At 49.0% G+C, this 20650-nt stretch overlaps 1 protein-coding gene across 1 annotated transcript; it reads right to left on the reverse strand.

Annotated features, from left to right (window-relative positions):
• Positions 1-1130: 1130 nt before the first annotated feature.
• LOC122162964 (histone-lysine N-methyltransferase SETMAR) lies at positions 1131-2269 on the reverse strand (the record flags this gene model as incomplete). The annotated part of the gene is made up of 1 exon (XM_042823774.1): positions 1131-2269. A coding segment is annotated over one exon (663 nt), but the record flags the coding sequence as incomplete, so codon positions are not given.
• Between the last annotated feature and the right edge of the window lie 18381 nt (positions 2270-20650).

Here is a 20650-nt window from a genome sequence, read left to right on the forward strand (position 1 = left end):
GAGCAGGTATTGTTAATGTGCTCCTCTGTTTTGGGTTTTGAATTTACACTTCCTTAACTACTCGAAATCATGCCAAGTATGTATTCATAACAGGAAGCTAACACACAGTGCTGTCATCTTGAAAACCCATCTAATCTTCAGGAACAGGAATACAGGAGACAAACCTATCTTGAAACTTTTTCCAAGAGGAAAAAGAGGAAGCAGATTGGATCATCTACTCCCACACCTCCTGTCCTGTAGGCTGAAAGTGTCTGGGTGGCTGCCACGATGCCCTTGGGGAGAAGAAAACCAGATAAGCCCCTCAACAAGACGAGAAATCTTGCAGTCTAAGCTGTGTTCTGGTTCCTAGCAAAGCGTGCATTGAGTCACAGAACCACACAGTTCTGTAGAATCAGACAGCCCAGCTCAGACCAAAGGAAATCAAGCTGCTGCCCCCGCTGTGTGGGAATGGTACCTTTCACAGCAGCTGCATTCCTGTGGGTGTTCCTCTGTAGTGACAGGAGTGCAGACAGAACGCTCCCCAGCTGCTCTCCTGCAGCGCCGCAGGGAGGCCGTGCACAGCAGCACGTGTGTGTATCTCTGTGCAAGGATAACAAAAAGAAGATGCAATAATTATTTCTTTCCTGCTGCAGGAGGCAGGCATTGCCTCATTCTGTTTGCCTCTGTAGAAACAGAGAAAAGAAAACAATAGCTCCTAACTTCTAACTTCTCAGTCTGTTGTTTTCAGATGTGCTTCACTTTCCAACTTTAATCCATCTCAGAAGCCAGAACAGCAGTGCCATGCTGCTTTGGGCTGCACTCTGATTTTACTTTTGGAGTGCAATAGTGCAGTGCTGGAAAGTAATGTAGAAGCAATGCTTGCTGTTACTGCAGAAATCACAGCAGATGAGCCTCAAGATAGAAGTGCAATCATCCCATCTATCTAAACCACATCCATGAGCCTTCTGTGCGCTCTGCACAGAAGCTAAACAATAACAAAATGGAACAGTCCCTTAATGAGGAATTTTGGCAAGCTGCTTTATGTGACTGGAAGAGGAAAAGCAGGTGGGAAGCATTTAAGTTAGCCTTTTAGGGCAGGTTTTGAACATGTGTAAGAATTGCGGTTGGTGGAACAAGAGAACTGTAGCAACTCATTTTAAAGATTTATTTCTTACAACAAGGTTTAAGACATCTAATGCCTCTTACTGCAAATTCCAGCATTCCTTTGTCTCTCTCACTCCTCTGTGTGACTGCCAGAGCTGCCTGTTGCTGTTACCACAGCTCCCTTCTCCATACCTGTGTTAATGCTCATTCGTTCTGAAAGCTTTAGTACAAATTAAAGACATAATTTGTTAACATATGGTAAGCTGTCAGCTGAAAACAAGAAGAAAGCACCAATCCCGGGTCAGTAATTGAGACTGGAACACCCTGAAGCTTCTTATCATCCACCTTGAAAACAGCCTCTGGGACGCTGCATGAAGGTGGTCTCAAAATCTTATGTTCTCAGCTGTTACTCAAAACCTCGCTTTATACTTCTATAAAAAATAGTTCTTTGATGTTTGCAGAGTTTGATCTAGGTGCACTTCAACTACTGGAGAAAATGGCATCGCTACGTATGGCCAGGGAGCTACGGAGAGCTCTGTGAATGTGTGTCTGCAGCGGGGAACAGGGAGCCGTCCCAGGGCAGGAAGGCAGCACAGGTCTGGGACCCACAGAAGCACGGCTTCCTCAGCACGCTGCCTTCTTCTGAAGCTTTTTGTTCCCCCTCAGTTGGCGGTAAGTTATGGAACCTCCCAGAATAATCGTAGCAAAGCTCCTCTCCAGCAGAAATATCGGTGGCAGCGAAAAGCGCCAGCCTGGGCACCATGGAGTCAACGCGGACGGGCACCATCACTAAGTTGGGTTCGCAGGAGTGATTGAGGAACCTGCCCACGTTCCCGATGTACGTGGGGTCAACGAAGGTCTCCATCAGCCGCCCGTCGTGGAGGTGCTCCCGCACGGCTATGATGTAGTTCGGATCCTGGGCCGCCTGGGCGCAGCTCCTCCTGCGTGCCTCGGCGAAGCCCAAAACCTCCCCGGCGTATTCGCAGACAAAGCTCCCCTTGGCTACGGCTTCCAGAGCGCGGACGCCCCAGCCCTTCTTAGCCGTCTTGAACACCTGGAGCCTGACCTGCAGACCCCTCTGCACGACCCTGTTCTGACAGCCGTCCCCGCAGCGGCACATGGCGTTGCACTCCAAGAGCGGCGCGGCGCAATGCGGGACGTTGCCGCGCCGTCCGAGCCGCACGCACGGGCAGGAGCGGGCGGTGCAGGAGCGGACGCGGCATGGGCAGCCCTGGAAGGTCACCTCGGTGGGGTCGATGGCTCCGTCCGCCCCGGGCACGCAGTCCGGGCTGTACTGCGGGGAGAGCGGCACTCAGAGCCCGCTACCGGGCTCTCCCGGGTACCCGGGCTATCCGAACGGCCGCCCGCGTCGGAAGGACGGCGGACGCGCGGCTCGGTGACGCCGATGCCCCCCGCGGGTGAGCGAGCGATCTCAGCGCTGCCGAACGCCGCGTTTCGTCGCCCGGCCGACGCGCTCCCGATGGCCGCCCCGCTCCGCCTACCTGGAACGGCGCCGGGCTTTCCCCGGGCGGCCACAGCGCCACGGCTACGGGCTCCAGCCCGCCGCTCACGTCCCGCCCGGCCGCCATGCTTTAGCCCCGCCCTCTCCCCGCGCCGATTGGCTGCCCGGGCCGCTGTCGCTCCTCTCATTGGCTGGGGGGATGGGGCATCGCGCGGGCGCTGTGGTAGCCTTGGGGGCGTGGCGCAGGAGGAGAGCGCCATTTTGAGGGCGTGAAGCTGCCGCCCTGTGTGGGGTGGTTCGTCGGTCCGTGCTCTCGTTCCGAGCTCATCTGTGGGTGTTGAACCCGCAGGCTGTGCAGGAGTGGTTTTTCTCAGGACTCACACCGCGGCGTGGAGCGCCAGCAGCAGAAGGGCTCTGCGGTCTCGTGTCCGTGCCCGGTCGGCTGCTCCTCTCCCTTCTCTGCTTATCTTAGGGTTTCTTTAACCGCTCTGTTTGTGGTCACATCTCCGTGCTGCTCTTCTCAGCTCGGGTGTGCGCCTTCCTTTGATTTGAGCTTGTTTCCTGGTAAGCTTTTCCATCAGCTCTGCAGGCACCTTCTGCCAGTGCGCGGTGTGTCTGCTGGAACATCGATCCGCAGGGAGGGGGGCACCAAAAATCCACGTCCTGTTGAGCGGGGCAGAGCTGCGCTGCGCTGAGGGCAGTGAAGTTCACAGGCTGCTGTGTGCACGTGGAAGCGTTGGGTTGTTTCCCCACGTGGCCTCGGTTCTGCAAGTAAAGCACACATCTGGTAGGGTTCGTTCAGCTCTCAAGTTTGCAAGGCTGTTGGTGATGCAGCACAGCCAAAAAGCACTTTGATTTGACACCTGCCATCTACTGCTATTGAGCTCCGAACCTCCGAGTGGCAGAACACAAATGTTGTGCAGGGTGTTTGGGAGTGGGATGCAGTGTGGTCCACTGACAGATAACGTTATCAAACGACACGTCGTGTGTGATCACACACAAGGCAGTTTGTGTGAATGAGTGTTACACAGTGTTACTTTTGACTGAGAAGTCAGGTTGTTCGTCGTGTTCAGGTGGAACTGTGTCGGAGTGATTCTTTTTGGTGATTTACCACTAATTCTGTGGTGGTGTGCTGGTTTCAGACCCGTGTTGTGTGTCAGCCATGTTTCCAGCCTGCATGAACCCCAAATCGGTGCAGGTGTAGAGGAGATTGTACAGCTTGGTCTTGGCAAACGCTGCAGTGGTCTTCCAAGGTGAGAAGATGAGCGCACAGGGGTTCTTGTACTGAGTGAGTGAGGAACTCAGTGCACTCCAAGGCTGTAATGTTGATCAGGTTTCATGGTGCTGGTTGGTATCTCCTGAGATGGAACAGAGCTGCAAACACACATAAGCTGGAGCTGATGAAAGCTGCTGGGCTGTGAGCGGAGGGCTGGGTAAGAAATGAGCATTTTTATCTCCATGATGGATCGTGGGACAAATCCTTCCAGCCCCTGTCCTGTGTGGCATCTTGGTCTGCAGTGTTTCCTTTGTTAAAGGGTTTGACAGTAAGAAAAATGCTGGGTTTGGGTTTTTGTTTAATTCTTTAAAGCAATGTTTGGTTGATATCTTACAAGGTGTCAAACTGCTGATTCTATAATATTTATGCTCTCAAAAATACGGCGTTTTGAAGTCTTTTTTTAAAATTTGTGTTGTTGAAAAATATGTTGTAAAAGAATAAAAATGTCCCTTATCTTATCTTAGTGCTCCAGAACTGTACTTGGCTTTAAATGAAATCCATAACTTTCTTATGTTGGTATGACAACAGCACACGTTGTGTTGAAATTAGAGTAAGAGTATAGATGAATGTTAGCTGGGTGTGCAGAACGGCTCAATAAATCACTGGGATTTCTGATTAAAGAAGAATAATTCAGAATGACAGGCAGTGGAACAACGCTTTTAAGAGGGGAGGAGCAGTATGAAGAAAGAATTATGCGTGTTTAATGCAGTATTTCACTGTGATGGTAAATCAATTCCTTTGTCAAGGTGTATGAACAAATTTATGAGCGTTCGTATGTGGGGCAATTAGTAAGTGATCTTGTATAGGACTGAGATATCTGGTTTTGCACTGTAACCTTTAGATGCAATTTATCTCAGAGACTGGGTGCTTGAAACTATCTAAATGTTCCATCTAGAGGAAAAATGGAAAAGAAGAAGGAGATGATGTGGAGCTGTGGGTGTGAGGCTGCAGGTGGCATCTCAGCTCCTGCCTCAGCCGCTCTGTGCTGAGCTCCTCTCTGCAGTTCAGGGCTGGGGCTGTGCATGCAGGCAGCAAAGTCCTGCTCTGGAATGATGGCTGCAAGGCAGAAATAAAGGCACTAGATAGGGAAGTTGTGACTGAGCAGCACATCTGGGTTTTGCGCAGAACTTGGAAGATAGTCTGTGCAGGTATCACCTTGCTCTCAGTAGCCAGTTTCATAATGCTTTTCTTAGTTATTTTCCCTATAGAAAATATGAGGCTGCAAAACTGAGGAGCAGAATCTAAATAATACATAACTTGGTCTTTCCTGAAGCAGGTAACTGGATGGTAGAGGGTTCAGAAGTGATTTGAGGGTCTAGCTAGAGAAACAAGTGCATTCTTTGCATGGCCATTCTTTAGGATACGTGCAGACGGATGAATGGCTGTTTCCCTGAGAAGCTGGATGTGCTTCCAGCACTGAAGTTTTCTGTACCTCTGCTCTTTGGCAAGTTGCTTTGCCCCTCCTGCTTCAGTGAGCAGGTGCAGCAGCGGTGAGTGCAGGAGGGCAGAGAGGAGCAGTTTGATAAGGTCAGCACTGCTGGTTGTGTGCAGCTGAAAGAACACCATTGGAACGTGTGTCCAAGTCATCTCCAGCTCGCTGTCACCCCTGCTTATTGTAACGTTGGCTATGTGGAAGCAGCAGTCCTGTTTTTCTTGAAAGGAGGTTTGTAGTTGGATTTTTCCTCACTTGGCATTTCTAAACTTTAATAAAAACTTCACAATCAGCTTTTGCTGGACCAGAGCACTGGATATTTCCTATGAATGCTAAAGCTGTGGTGGGTTGTTTTTTTTTTTTTCCAGGGCTTCAGTTTTTTCTTGTTGCCTTGATCCTAAGCCTGAGGTTTTCAGGTGTTCCAGTCAGGTGCAGGTGCCTTAGGTGTGAGAACGGGCAGATGCAGGTACTGAGAGCCACCAGCAGCCCTTGCCTGGTGTTTCCTCTGTAGAAGAAATGGCTCTGGTCAAAAAAGCCAGGCTGGCTGCCTGACTCCCTTCAGTCTCTTCCTGGGAGAGAGTTTTACTGGGGGTGTTTGAAGAAATCCTGCAGGTTGGGCTGAATGCACAAACAGCTCCTTGCATTCATCCAGGCTCCGGCATCCCAGCCATTCATGTTCCCCATGGATGTTCTCTGGCTCTGTTAAGGATCTCACAGTGAGATTTCCAGGTGTAGAAATAAAATCTCAAGCTATAAATGCGAGGCTCCTGGTGCAGCACTGGGGAGTTTCCGTGTAGGAGCTTCCATTTTAGGAATCCACCAGTGAGCATCACTGATCCTGCCTTTCACACAGGCCGCTGTGAAGCACACTGCCCACATCACCAACTACTGAGTAGGCAAAGGTGAGGACCAACCATCGTTCCTGTCTCAAAAGCTGTTGAATGGCTATGGAAGAAGCCTGCTCTGATCTTAGGTTAGCATTACCTGACTTTAATTACACTTGGTTGTTGAAATGAGTTTGGGGAGGCAAAGAAAAAGAGACTTGGTCAGGCTGCCCATGGATGATGCTGGAGTCAGCATCTTCCTCACAAGCATTGCTTGGACTGACAGCATCTGCACTGTAGTAGCTGACAGGTATGTTTGGGGTACTGCATTTAACAACAGTATTTCCCTAATATGACATTGTTTTGTGTTTTTTCATTTTTCCTCCCAACGTCTCAAAATGCTTCTTGCTGTCGGCTGTTTCTCTGATTGTGTGGCTGGCAATGCATTGCGTTCATTTGCCACTGAAGACAAAGTGCCCTAGCTCTCACTGCTGCTGTGTTCTTTCTTAAATGAAGTCCTCCTTTTTGCTGCCTTGTGCTGTTTTATTGTCTCGGTTCGGTTTGTGGAGGCACTGCAGGTTGGAGGTGAGAGCTGGCTGTCCAACCCAACCTGTTTGCAGGGCTTGCATAGGGAGGTCCTCAGCTGCTCAGCTTGTTATCAGAGTGCAGTGCTGCTAGAGATGCTGTGACACACATTAGCAAGATCATTATTTATCCCAGTGTTCTTCTTGATGCTGGCAGGCCTAATGAGATGGTAAACTGTGAGGGGAAGCTTGAAGCCTTGGCCTGGCAGTTGTGCAGTGTTGCTGTTATGGACTACTCACCCCGATGACGTTGTCTGAAATACGGGAGAAATGAAGAGCAATCTCACTTTCAAAGTCTTGCTGGTGACCTTTAAATTAGGGCTGGGAGTCTCATCATGAACTGCAGCTGCAGGATACGTGACTTACTTGTTTTCCTTCTCCTCTGAAAGGTTGTTTTGGATGAAATTACCGCTTATTACAGAAAGGTCAAATGCGTATAACCACATCTCAAGTAAGCAGGCAGTGACCTTGTTTCTCTCAGTACACTGCTCACAATTCCATAATTGTGTGCTTTTTTCTAAAGACCACACTGTTGTTGTTCATTTATAGCATGTTGCAAATACACACGTTTTATGGGCTGGCTCTGAACTGGTGCAAATTATTTCTGTTCACTCGAATGGAACAATGGTAAATTACACCGGAGCGGGGCTTGGTGCTTTGTAAGAGTTGTTCTCAAATTGATCTCTGTCCAGTCTCCCTTGAAAATAATGCTTGAAGACTGTTTGCAGCGTGTTGCTCTGCGTGTGCTGTTGTGCCCACTGAGGTGTCGGTGTGTGCTGCACAGTGACTGAGGCTGCACTGTGCATTGCAGTTGGTACGGTGTGTTTGTGGTTGTGGAGCTGATGGATCGCAGTTGTAGGAGCTTGTGATGTTGTTGGATTTCAGACTAAGCTCTGTTATAACTTAGGAACTTGGGCTTGGACTAGATTTAGTTTGATACCAGAGGGTGGATGGCGATAGGACAAGGGGAATGGTTTTAAACTGAGACAGGGGAGGTTTAGGTTGGATCTTAGGAGGAAGTTTTTCCCCCAGAGGGTGGTGAAGCACTGGCACAGGCTGCCCAAGGAGGCTGTGGATGCCCCATCCCTGCAGGCATTCAAGGCCAGGCTGGATGTGGCTCTGGGCAGCCTGGGCTGCTGGTTGGTGACCTGCACACAGCAGGGGGTTGGGACTGGATGAGCACTGTGCTCCTTTGCAACCCAGGCCATTCTGTGATTCTACCTAAAGAACTTCTTTTCCCCAAGGTTTCTATAGATATTTCAAAACCAAACTGTTGCACAGAAGGTTCTCCTGCAAGGTGTCCCACCTGTCTTTGGGAGGAATTGAGCCTTGCAGGAGCTGAGCTGCTGTCCTTTGCAGCTGGAGGGGGTGGGTGATGGTAGGGCTGTGTTATGCTCAGTACTGGGTTGGGCCGTTCCCTGTGAGCTGTCAGAACTTAACATCCTGATGATGCTTTCTGAGCTGCCAGTTGGAATATTTCAGTGCACCTTTAGATCCCTGAGTTGCTGTATTACACTGAGTGTAGACGCTGTACATCAGGAACTGCTGCTCACTACTTTCTGTGACCCCATCGTAATGCCCAGGTGGCATTAGGCAGTGCTCCTGTCTCTGTGTGTCTTTGCTATGTAGCTTTAATTGCTGGTTTGGAGTTAACACGTTTGGGAGTCCTGCAGCTCCACGTGCGTTTTCTCCCCCAGCTCTGCCAACACGAGGATGGCATTTTGGTCATGTGGAAGAAATCCTGAATGCAGGACAGTGGTAACAGGCCGCTCGTGTCAGACAGCCATAGGAACGAGTTGACGTGTTTGGTGGGAAGCAAAACATGGGAATTCAAGGCAGTTTCTGCAGACGTTTGCCTAACGTAAAGTCCTCATCTTACGAGTCGGGGAGGTGCGGGGGCAGTCTGGGCTCTTCAACAGGACTTCATCCCCTTTCGCTTTGGCTGGGAAGAGAAGCACGTGCCTATGTACTTCTATCGGCTCTTTCAGGTCCCTTCGGAGGGGTTCCCTTCTTATCCACCCGTGTGCCGGGAGGTGGCGGTGCGGCTCCGGCGCAGCCCCGCGGTGCTGCCGTGGGCGGCCGTCGGTGCGTCCCGGCGCCGGTGCTGCGTCGGCGCTGTGTGTGAAAGGCTTCAGCCCAAGCTGCGAATCGCTTGTTTAAGAGTGCTGCTTCTACAGCAAGTATCTGCGGGGAAGCAAGTGGTACAGATGGGTGCTAAAATCTGAGGCTGCTGCCGTTGCCTGAACAGAATTTATAGCCGTGTAGAAAGTAAACTTAATTCGGGTGTCCTTCGTGGCACTGCTGCCACAGTCACGGCTGCAGTTGTGATCTCAGGGTGGCTGATGTGGAAGGCACAAGTTGGTTCTTGGCCAAGAGGCAGTGGGACCAAAGTCCAGAGAGGGCTGGGGCTGAGCCTTCATCTGTGTGTGTCAGCTCAGTGGAGCTTCCAAGTGATGGCATTTCAGTTTTGGAAACCACACATCAGGACGTCTTGAAGCTCATCACAAAAGCAGCAAAGCACTGCAGAAGAGGCACGGGGCACGGGTGACTGCAGGGCTGGCCCAGCAGGGCACGCCAGGTGCCTCTGCCAGGTCCTTCCCATGGTTCTGAGCACACTGGTGTCTGCTGCCGGGCTTCTCCCCTCCCCAGGGTTCTGAAGCAATCCTGTTTTTCCCTCTGTGTTCAAGCCAAAGGCAGGAGAAAGCGGTGGGAACCCTTCCATTGACACCGACAGGCTTTTGGTTCAGCCTGTTGTTGCAGAGGAGGGAACATAATCTTCAGTATTAAGCATCTTTGTAATTCACGTTGTGTTCCGGGGCTTTTAGATCAAATATTGACTAAATTCTTCTTTCTTCTTAGAACTGTGCCTTGTGCCAAGGAGCATGCTGGAGCTGCTGTGCATTGTCACGTGGAAACTCATGTACAATGGCCAATCTGTGTTCCCACTTCGTCTAAATAAATGGTTGCTTAGCATCCAGAATCATCCTGCTTGGGATTATCTCCCCATATGCCAGTGTTGCAGCACTGAATGATGTGGATGTGCAGGGAGAGCAGAGCCTTTTGTTGTTAATGGCTGTACGGGGGTAGCTGCGATGATTTTGTTTTTGTAATAGTTGGCCAATTTCTGGAGACTTGCCGAAAAAAATCTCGGTTTGCTCCAGAGATTTTTAGCTCGTGTGTTCACAGACCTGTGGTCACAGGGTGCCAACAAATAAAGTGGATTTTTATCAGCATCACGAAACTGCTTCGATAGCAGAGTATTGGGAAACTTTTAAGATGAAGGAAAAATCATTCTTATTGATAAGAGGACTGAATGCAATTACCAAGGCTCTGTTTGTTCTGTCAGCATGCTGTGTAAGTTCTTATTTTTTTGGACCTCGCTGGTTAGTCAGAAAAGTACTTTGCGTGTTCTGTACATCCACATGTCATCTTGTGGTGCATCTCACTGTGCCAAACTCTGCTGTGCAAAGCGTGATTTGCTCACAGCAGTGAAATGAGCTTTGTGTCTTTGCCACATCTCCTTGTTCAGAGGGCTTGCAGCATATCCTTCTTTTCCATGCACACTCACAACGTTGTCTATGCCCCATAGGGTTTTGCCTGTCTCATTTCAGAACTTGTTGCTGCTGGCAGCAGTAAGGGACGAAACTCACTTGACCCACTTAGGGCACAAAACCTGCAGAGCGTGCGCTGGCTGAGGCCCTCCTTGCTGCGTTCTGTGCTTTGATTCCTGCCTTTGTCCTCCCATCTGTTCATCTCTCCTGCAGCTCTCTGCACCAAGGCCTGCTTGCAGGCTGCTGACGGCTGCTCCTGCTGTGCCCGCTGCTTTAGGGTCCCCAGTCCTTTGGGGGCACCGTGGGCCTCCATGCCAGTGTCAATGCTGGTTTCTGTAGGGTGACAGGATTACCTGCTGTAACAGATCAGAATCGAGTGCCAGTTTCCTTTAGGTAAGTTCATTCCAAGCTGTAAAAGCAGAGTACTGCTCGTGTTGCTCAGAGGCAGCCCGTTCTGCACTCACGGTGTTTGCAGTTGCTGAAATGATTGATAAGAAAACTCTTCAAAGAAACCGTTAAGGTTTGGTGCTTTAAAAACAAACCCAGACTTGAGGGGGAAAAGCACAACCGTAGCATCGAGTTCCTTTGTGATAAGGTCTATGAGATTTTTTCTCAAATAACGAGTGGGATGTGAATACATCAGTTCAAAGAAACGTGCAAATCTCTTCTGACAAACGTTGCTGTCAGGAGGCACTCGCTGTGTCTGCAGGCATTGCTCTGCCAGAGGTGACCCCAACTCTGCTTCCAGGTATCATGTTTTACCTCCGGCTGAAACCGTGATGGGGGAAATAGGTTTTCTGCATGGTCTGTCCTGGGAAATTGTCACTAACCAATCTGGAGTAACAGTGGGTTGCCAGCAGTTGGAGTGCCCTCAGGAGCATGCCTGGAGGTAAGGAGGGCACTTCTCAGTAGGATTCTGTGTGAAAGGGAAATAATTTCTCTACATAAAATAAAGGAAGATAAAAGATTTTAACTCTGGGATTAAATCTGGTGCTCGTCAGTTTGGGTTAGTGAAAATAAATGAAGTTTTTAATGATTTCATTTCAGATAAGCTGTTGTTTACGGGAGCGGAGGGGCGAGGATCCCCTGCGTGGCTCTGCTCAGTGTGTGTGCTGCTGGGATTTCCTGCCTACTGCCTCGGCTGCAAGAAATGTGTGACAGCAGGCATCGGGGCTGAGGCAGAAATCCAGCATGGATGGTGGGGAATTGATGATGCAACCCAAGGGTGAAGCTCTGGCCCATTGAGAATTCACAGTGTTTGTGTTCTGCATGGCATGTAGAGATTCCTCAAAGGCATCTTGAGCAGAATGCTATCAACACGGGCTGCGGATACGTTCCTGTTCTAAGGAATACTGTACCAGCCAGATAAGTTGTCAATACAATTTTATCTCTGCACTTCTGTGTGCAGTTCCTATCGCCCTGCTGCTATCTGATGGCGAGCTCTCGCTGTTTGCATTCATACCCGGTTCGCTGTGGAAGGCAAATGTGGTGGGATCCTGGCTGCTACATAACCTGGGCAGTGTCTTTTCTGAGAGCAGTGGGTTTGCCTGGGGTATCCATGTTCACTTCCTGTGTCTCCAGTTACCCTCTTGGCAGAAGGCAGAACCGGTCTGCTTCACCACGTATAGCAGCAGAAAGCTGGGAATAAGGGCAAAACCTGGGCTCAGAGGTGTCCTCTTGGAATGAATTCCTTCCTATTGTCCTTCTTGGTACGAGTTTCATTTAACTGCTTGAAAAGGAGCTTGGATATTGCTCAGCCCAGGTAAAAATAGCCCCATTCTGTCATACTCCCTATTCTATTAAACCTTGTGCTAAGTGTGTGTGTTTCATGGCATAGCAGAGGTGACCTAAGAGACTTGTGGGGAATAATTCATCTTCTGCAATAATGAGTTTTCTCTTACCCTCTTTGCTGTGTTCCATCTGCCTCAGGTTTTTGCTAAGTTAAAAATGAAAGTTGTTACAGATCAGGCTTGAAGTTCTGCTTGTTCTGAAGGACGGCTGCCCGCTGCACGGCCAGACGTGAGTGCTTTCCTTTCTCTCCAAGGAGATCCAGGAACCCATTGGCTGATCTAGTTAGAGGTGTACAGATGTAAACGTGGGCTTCTGCCTGTGATCTGTGGTGTTGGATGTGCTGAAGACCAATACAGGACACAAACTTTGTAATTCTTTGCATTAGTGGAGATATTCCTCTTCCCAGCTTTGCTCTAGAGAAATAATGTGTTCTTTCTTACAAAAGAAATTATGAAGGAAAAATTTTGCTGATCAAATATAAAGATCAGTGCGAATTTTATTCCAAGTTGTCACCAAGTAGCTGCTTTCTGCAGTCTGCCAAGGAGCAATGTGCTTTCCTTGTTAGAAGGGTGATCTGCAGGAACTTCACCCCGCGTGTCCTTAGAATCACATACCTGAACTCCTCTGCGAGAAGAGGGAAAAAACCATTTACCTTCTCCTTCCTCCTCCTTTAGTAATGTGTTGCTCGTACAGGGAGGCACGCAGATGGCTGCGTGGTGTGTGCTTCCTTACTCTTAGCCACAATGATTTCCTACCAGAAAAAAAGATTTTTTTTCAGTCTATTTGTCAAAATGATCTCCAGAGCTCTCCTCTGTTTTGCTGAGGGTTCCTCCCAGGCCGCAGAGCAGGGTGCGGCCGTACTTCACACAGGAATGGAAAGCTCAGCTCCAGGCTGGATGTGGCTCTGGGCAGCCTGGTCTGCTGGTTGGCGACCTGCACACAGCAGGGCTTGGAACTGGCTGAGCACTGTGCTCCTTCTCAACCCAGGCCATGCTGTGATTCTTTGACTTTTAGAACAAGTTTGTCATGGTGCTCGGTGACGTGTTGTTTTCAGAGCAGCGTTACGTTGTGGTTTGGAGCCCTTCTGCTTCTTCCAGCAGTTTTGTCTGTGTTGCTGGACAGGTCGGTGTGGGCAGTTTTAACCTACAAAAAGATGGCTCAGATTTGCATTTCTAGAGTGCCATGCTTTCAGAACGCTGGGTGTGCTGCAAAGCGGCGCTATTGATGATTAGAGAAGAGAGATAATAATCTTGAAACATCCAGCCATAAATATAATTGAAAATAAAACCTCAGCGTGTGGATTTAGCAGAGAGGATTTTTGTTTAGTCTAGTGACTCCATTAGTTTAAAGACCATTTCCACGTAGCCAGCAAACATTATGCCCCCAGAGCAGATGTAGAGTTTGGAGTCCTGCTGAGGTGAATCGTCTCTTCAGAGCTTGAGTTTGAAGGCAACATAAAGAAGGAAACAGCTGGAGAAAGCTGAGCGAGGCTTTTGGGGGTCAGCTTCCTACAGATTATTCTCCTAATTGCTACAGCTGAGCTCACAAGAAGAAAGGCTGAGCCGGGGGAGGTGTGTGGCTGAAAAATACGGCCTTTCTGCTGGCTGATTGTCGGCGTTCTGCTTCTTGTGCTGTTAGGGCTGAGTCTTTGCTTCTGAATTTTAGCAAGCTCAGATGTTTAACAAATAAAAACATCCTTAATCGCAGTCTCTCACATTGTTTCAGTGTCTCAAGGTATATGTTGTTCTAACTGCTGCTGGCTAAGAGGAAAATGTGAAAACCAAGACCCAGCCTACATGAGAGCTGGTGAAGATTTACCCACTTCTACCTCTTTCAGTGTGATTGGCAGCAGGTTGGGATGGTTTTTTTTGTGTCTTTTCCCCCCTCAAGTGGGCCAGTTTGAGTTTGTCTCATTGGTGCTCTGTGCCCATAACTCTGGGAGGGAAGGCAGAGCTATCAGATCTGGTTTGTGATCCCTTTGCACTTAGTAAAGGCTGCAGACTGCCCAGCTTTTCTTGTTACAGGATAAAAGCAGTGCATAATGGCACATAACAGCAGTTCTCCGGGCTGAAGCCAGCCTGATTTGGTGCTATTGCTCTGGGTCCTGGTACAAACCTTCCTGCTCTAGGTTCAGCTCTCTTTTGTAGGTTATTGCTTCCTTGGATTCAAAGTCTTCCTCCATGCTTTAATTACATTCCAGCCAGCTTTACTGTGGGAAAGTACACTTGTCCTAGGTACCTGTGAGTTTAGACACCCCCCCCCCCCCCCCACTAGATTGATGTATGTGGTAGCAAATACTGGGGGGCAAAATGCATGCAAGTGCTACCAGTGTTATCAGGCTGCCTCAGCTGTGGCACAGCCCTTTGTATGGGTGCAGAGTTGTTTCTGTCAAAGCAACTCAGTGAGTTTAGAACTGCAGGATTCCCCAGCTGTGATCCTGCCTGCGGGAAGTGGAGCTGCCAGAGCTGTGTATGTGCACAGGAATGCTGCCAGGGGAGAGACTGCTGGGTGCTGGCCTCATCTGTGGCGTTGGGGTTGAAATCCTCTTCTCATTGCTTGGAGGGGAGCTGAAGCCATCTTAAGCTTCCTCTTATAGGAAGCCTGAGCCCTGGGCTGTAAGGGTTGTGGAAGTTGGGATTCTTCAATTGATTCCAAACTATCTGTTTTGCGCCTTCCTACTTGAGTCTGTCATTGGAGGAATGGTGAAGTTGCCCATCATCATCCACCTCCTACTCATCCATATTTGCAAGGCCTGGCCTGTCCCAAGCACAGCTTTCAAGGACGATGTCGCTGTGATGGGGCTGAGTGCATCTCCTGGCTGCCCAACCCACTCCTGCACCGTGTGCTGAGCTGCTGCCAGCTGGGTTTGGGAAGGTACAGAGCACAGAATGCTTGCACAGAGTGATTGTTTTGGTGATCGTACTTTCATTGAACTCAAGAAAATGGGTGTACAGTTGAAATAAGCGCGAGTGATGGTTGGCTTTGTTCTTTGAGATGGATGAGCTCAGCCCGTGTGCTCTCAGAGCGGTTTCAGCCAGCTGCCACCAATAAATCCTGCCTCCTGAAGAGGCACTTCAGTGAAGATTTAATACAGACTTCTGGAAATGGTTATTGCACTCAGATGCAGAGAAAGCTGAGAGCTGTACAAAAAAAAAAAACAAAAAACCCCACAGTTATAAATCTGAGCACGCTCCTTTTTATTTTATTTTTCCTGCTTGCTTTTAAATCATGAGATGATGTAGATGACTTCAAGCTATTGTAGGGTAAGACGCAACCTAAAGAAGGGGTAGCATTTTGGGAAGCTTTGAGCATCAGCTGCTCCTCTTCCTGTGGCTTACTAAAACCATCATGCTGGGGTGGCCTGAAGAGCAGGATCCCTTTGTTCCCTTCCCACTGCAGCAGCTGTTGCAATGCAGAGCCCTGCTAGAAGCAGATCCCGGTGTGGCTGTTTGTTTGTTTGTTCCTAATGGTTTTCTTTCCTGCTTGTTTTTAAAGGCTACTGTAGCTGTAGTCTCTTCCAGGGATTAAGTCCTGTTGTATACATGAGGTTGGGATTTGGGAGCATATGTGGATCCACAGGGTTTGAGCTGCGATGTGGAAAAGCTGTTACACTGGGGATTGCTCCTGAGGAAGGGAGAGCTTCTGGTCCTCATCCCACTAAATCTGTGCCCGAGACTTGTTAGCACAGTTACATACTAATAAAAGCAAACTGATGTGTTTTTATGTTGAGAACATTTAGCATGTCTTCTGGCATCGTACTTGTGGTGCTGCTCTCTGATCACTCAGCTGCTTTCACTCTGCCTGCCCATCCCAGGTCAGAACAGAGGGAAACCCAGCTGCCTCCCTGCACAGTGCTCATGTGGGGTTGGCTTTGCAGGGCTGAGATCCTGCTGGTGGTAAATGGTCAGGAGGACTTGAAGGCTGCATGCAGCCTGATTGCATCTGTGCTGGTTTGTAGATGTTGGATCACTGGTGGCTTCAGTGTGCCCACAAAGAATTGCTCCTGTATCCCTGTCCTTCCCTGCTGCTTCCATTGCATTTGTAGCGTCGTATTCCGCAGCTAGATGATGAGTGTCTAACTGTTCTTGTGTTAATGCTTGGGTTCAATTCATTTAAAAAACTGATAAGAAACAGTATTTCACGTCTTGAAATAGTGGAGGTACTCAAAAAGCCTTTTGTGTTCAGAGCAGACCTAATAGCCGTGTCTAGCTGGGAGAATGCTTGAATAACTACGACTTTTAAAAATGTCTGTGCTGCATGCACCAGTGTTCAGTGGTCACAGCGTTACACGTCAGGATAGACCACGTGGAACGGGAACCAGGGGAGGATGACAGGTTATATTTGCTGTTGCAGAGGCTCAGAGCACTCTGTGCCATTAGGCAAAGCTCCTGCAGCGTATGCAGCCGTGGTGCTCTCTGCCAGGTTGGAAGGTGGGAGTTCAGCTTTGGAGCTGGGGCTGTGGCTCGAAAGAGGTGGGTGGCAGAAGGTGTCCGCAGTGGTGGTGGATGCACTGTTTTGGGAAGTCCCTGACGTTCAGTCCTATGGGTTGTTCAGCAGCGTGCTGTTCCTGGGAGTGCCTTTGGATCTTAGCAGCTCTTCACCGCTGGCTTTTAGATAATCAAACTATGTTGGGTAGGTGGCAGTCCTGATAGCAGCTTTCGTTGCCTTCAGTGAACTGGAAAAGCATCCCAAAAAGTGGAGGCTGCAGAGGAAGGGTGGGTGCTGGCTCCCCGTGCTCAGCCTTGTGACCAGTTCTCCAGCAGACGTGTCGGTGGTCAGGCCCAGCCCAGCCCATATTGGGGCACTTTGGCCATTGCTGCTCTGAGGATGCTGTGATGGATCCATGGCCCATCAGCAGTGTCTCCCCGCCTGCGCCCGATGTTGGGTGGGCTGTGGCCACAGGTGCAAATCCTTGCCCCATAAGGATGGTCAGGTTTCTTGGAACGTTTGTTTGGGGAGCCTGAGGTGATAGATACCATTTTCTCCCTCCTTTGGCCTTCTTTTGTAGCTGTGCTGGGTGCTGGTCCCTATTCACCAGCCTTCATGGCGCATTTGCTTCGTATCTTTGGGATTGAATTGTACAAATAGTTTAGTCAGCACTGAGAGTCCTGAATACACGTCGTTAATTTCTTCCAGTGTGGGATTTGCGCTCAATTCTTTATTTTCCCATATATCCAATAAATATTCAAAGCACTGGGCTAAGGAGTATTCTGCAGAACGAACCTCTCAATCTTTTTCTACTGGAGTTGTTCTACTTAATAGGAAAAACATGCGCTTCAAGAGCAAAGTGATAGGAAAAAATAACTACAGTGGATGGTGGAGAGGACTCCTGGGATGGACAAAGTGAGACAAAGATATTCTGGATTCTAATTCTGTCTCTCCTGAATATTTATTTGTGCAAAAAAAGGACAGGTTCAATAGGAGATGCAGCCCAAGGTCTTCCTCTGAAGTGCTCTGGAGCTCATCTTGGAAGCAGTGTCAGCTTCCAATGACAACCAGCTGCGATGTCAACCAGCAGAAGCACCAGGTCCTGCGGTGGGCACCATCCATGCTCATGCTGTAGGAATGCAGGAGGGCCCACACGTTTTGGGAGGTGGCAGAGCTGCGTGCTGAGCTGGTGGGACGTTGCTGGTGGGGCTCCATGTCCTGTGGGGCTGCGGAGCTGAGGTGCTTGGACCCCAGTGAGGTGAGGGCAGCAGCCAGGGCTCCTGAGGGGCTGCCATGAGCTCACTGAGGGTGACTGGTGCTGGGGTGGGTGATCACATCACATGTGAGGAACGAGGTGCTCTGATGCCATGTTTTCCTGTTGCTTTATCCCAGACTTCGCTCAGATGAGCCTTTAACTATTCCTGGTTCATCTGAATCCCTAAATCTCCTGTTTAGCTCCAGCCTTTGGTGGGGGAATTGAGAAGAGTTTTATCACTCGTTTATGTAAGCTTTTGTCACCGAATAGTTAGATTTATGCAGTGTAGTTAAGTCAGATGTAGGGGATGCTGTTAACTCAGAGAGAATGACCCAGGGGACGGAAGGAAACTTCAGCTAAAGAAACATTTTATTTCAGGCTTGGATGAGCGTTATACCAAACAGAGTTGTGCACCTCTAAGAGGGTAAAGAATTACAGCAGTGCCTTTCTGGCTGTAGCATTAATGATGTTGCTCGAGTGTGTTTTAAATTCTATGTCTGTAATTGGCCAGAAATTGTCTGCAAACATCAGGTTGCTGCTTTCTGACCAGAGCTTGGCCTCTGCCCCTCACGCTGTATGGAGGAAGGTGTGAGGAGCTTCTGCCCTTCAGCAGGAGGTCCTGATGTTGTTTGGTTTATCTGAGCTTCTCCTGTGCTCTTGCAGCCAACCCAAGGGGCTCACTCCTGCTTTGCAAGAGTGCAGCAGTGTCCAGGGGGAGCACAACCAGTGCCGTGGTCTTAGGGGAAGCTGGGAAGGAGCAGGGCAGCGTCCTCAGCTGGGTGATGGTGGTGGTGGGAGCACCAGCAGTGAGCGGCGGAAGCTGGGATTATTTAAAAAAATCTATCCAGGAATGAGCTTTCTTGGGGACCAGGGAGACAGATGTGCTCCTTTGTTACAGCCCATGTGGAAGCTCAGGAGGTAGATGTGTGAGTGAAATGCAATGAAGGATCGCAGCATAAGCAAGAACGGTGAGGGCTTTGGTGTATGGCATTGCTCCTGTTTGAGAAAATACTGGGGATGTTTGCAGAAATCAGGTGTTCTGTGGCTTTCTGTTCTTCACCAGTAGTAGGCTTTGCATCTCAGGCTGAAAGGGACACAGGCCTGAATTCCCAAGCCTAGAGGATGCTCTTACTTGGGATAAATCTCAGGAGAAGTTTGTCTCTTTCTGGTTGGCAGCTCTGTGAGCGTCGATGTTAATCTTTTCTGCCTGGATCCAGATGGCATTTCATGTAGCTTTATGTACCAGTGGGTGAGCAACCTCTGGTGCTGCGTGGGCTGCTCACGTGGATGCTGGTTCTTGGCATGGTTTTTCCTCTCTGTTCACTAAATCCTTTCATTGATTCTCCTTAAATCCAGCCTTAGGTGCACAGGCATTACTTTGAGTACAGTAAAAGAACCTAAGAGACAAAAACCTGTCTACCCCGATCTCTGTGGCTTTGCAGGTTTCAAGTGTTACAAGCATGCTAAGTCTGAGTTAAATTATTGCATCTCATGCAATTGCCAAGGCAAGCATTGTATTTTACTTTTGCTCTGAAGAAAAGGGAAAGATGATCAGAGAGAGGAGTGTCTTTCTTTTTTCTCCTCAGGATTGAAATCAAACAGGATCTGTAGAGCTGGACATGCTATGGAGGAACTCTGCTATATATATATTCAAGACAGTTTAGAGTCAAATAGTGTGAATTAATGAATTGTATCAGAAGGAGCTATGGAATTCAAATCTGTGTGGAAAGATTATAATCTCATGGCTGTGACAGAAGCTGCCCTCACAACACGCTGATAATGCCCGTGAAAAGCTAAGTGAGATTGAAAAGCTGCACAAGCAGAAAATTGACAGCAGTTCTGTCTGTGTTGGCTGGATGTGGGGCTGGCTGCAGGGAACTGGAGATTTTCTGTCTTGCAGACCTCTGTTTTTTGGAGCAAAGTAAATAACCTGAAAGGCTGGAGCAAGTCTGTGAATCCTGAACAGAGGTCAGCAATGCAGGTGGCTGCCTTGAGGATGGGTTGTTCAGATCAGCTGTCTGGTAGAAGCAAGCAGTCCAACACAGGAAAGCTTTTAACTTCCACAGCCACGTCTGTTTAAAAGGAGTTTTAAAGGAGCAGCTGAGAGTGTGGTGCTTCCAGGCAACGCAGCTTGGGAAGGACAAAAGCCATCAGGATTAACAGTGTGAGTGAGAGAGAACCGTCCAGGTTATCTTCTGCACAAGAGAAGGAACCAGTCAATGTGTTCTGATTGATTCTAGAACCACAAGATATGCTAAAAAGGTTCTGATGAATTGACAGCCATAACATAACGCACTCTGAAAGCTAAGAGCTGGCACTTGTCCTGTTTTTGTAGTTAGTGGGTAATCAGTAGTAGAATAATAGCGATCCAAGTCATGGTCGAGAAAGTGATGTTGGAGAAGAGCTGGATGCAGTGAGTGCCTCAGGCTCTGCTGGTGGGAATCACCTGAGCTGCTGTCACAAATGGGGGTCAGCAGAGGACGGTTTGAAAAATGGGCCAGGTGAGAACATGGCAGGAGCAGATGGTGGAAAGCAGAACTTTGGTGGGAAAGGAACTTAAATGTGGACTGTTAACTACAACAACAATGTCTTTGAAATCAGTCTTGGTGTTTTGTTTGAGTTGAGGGAGGCTTCCAGTGGTCCAGCTGGTTAAGTTTTGGTCCCGTGTGGGTCAGTGCCTCTGAATCAGGTCAGGAAAAGGACCGAATAGTGCAGTGATAGTGTGATTGTATGTGTGTTACTGCTCTACAGAACCTGCACAGAGAAGGTTCTCCAGGAACAACTGTGCAGCACTTCATACAAGACTCACAGCTATGGGATTAATGGGTTGTAGTGGGATTAGTGGGTTGTAGATTCCCCTTCTGTTCTCTGAGCCGCTGTGCCACTTGTTGTGTCTTCACAAGAAGACCTACCAGCGATATTTGAAGAATGTGTGCAGGCAAGGTAATGTTAATTTGGAAGCAT

Source organism: Centrocercus urophasianus, unplaced genomic scaffold, assembly GCF_019232065.1.
Source record: "Centrocercus urophasianus isolate 14NV4802_14NV808 unplaced genomic scaffold, USGS_Curo_1.0 seq_22, whole genome shotgun sequence".
Lineage (NCBI taxonomy): Eukaryota > Metazoa > Chordata > Aves > Galliformes > Phasianidae > Centrocercus > Centrocercus urophasianus.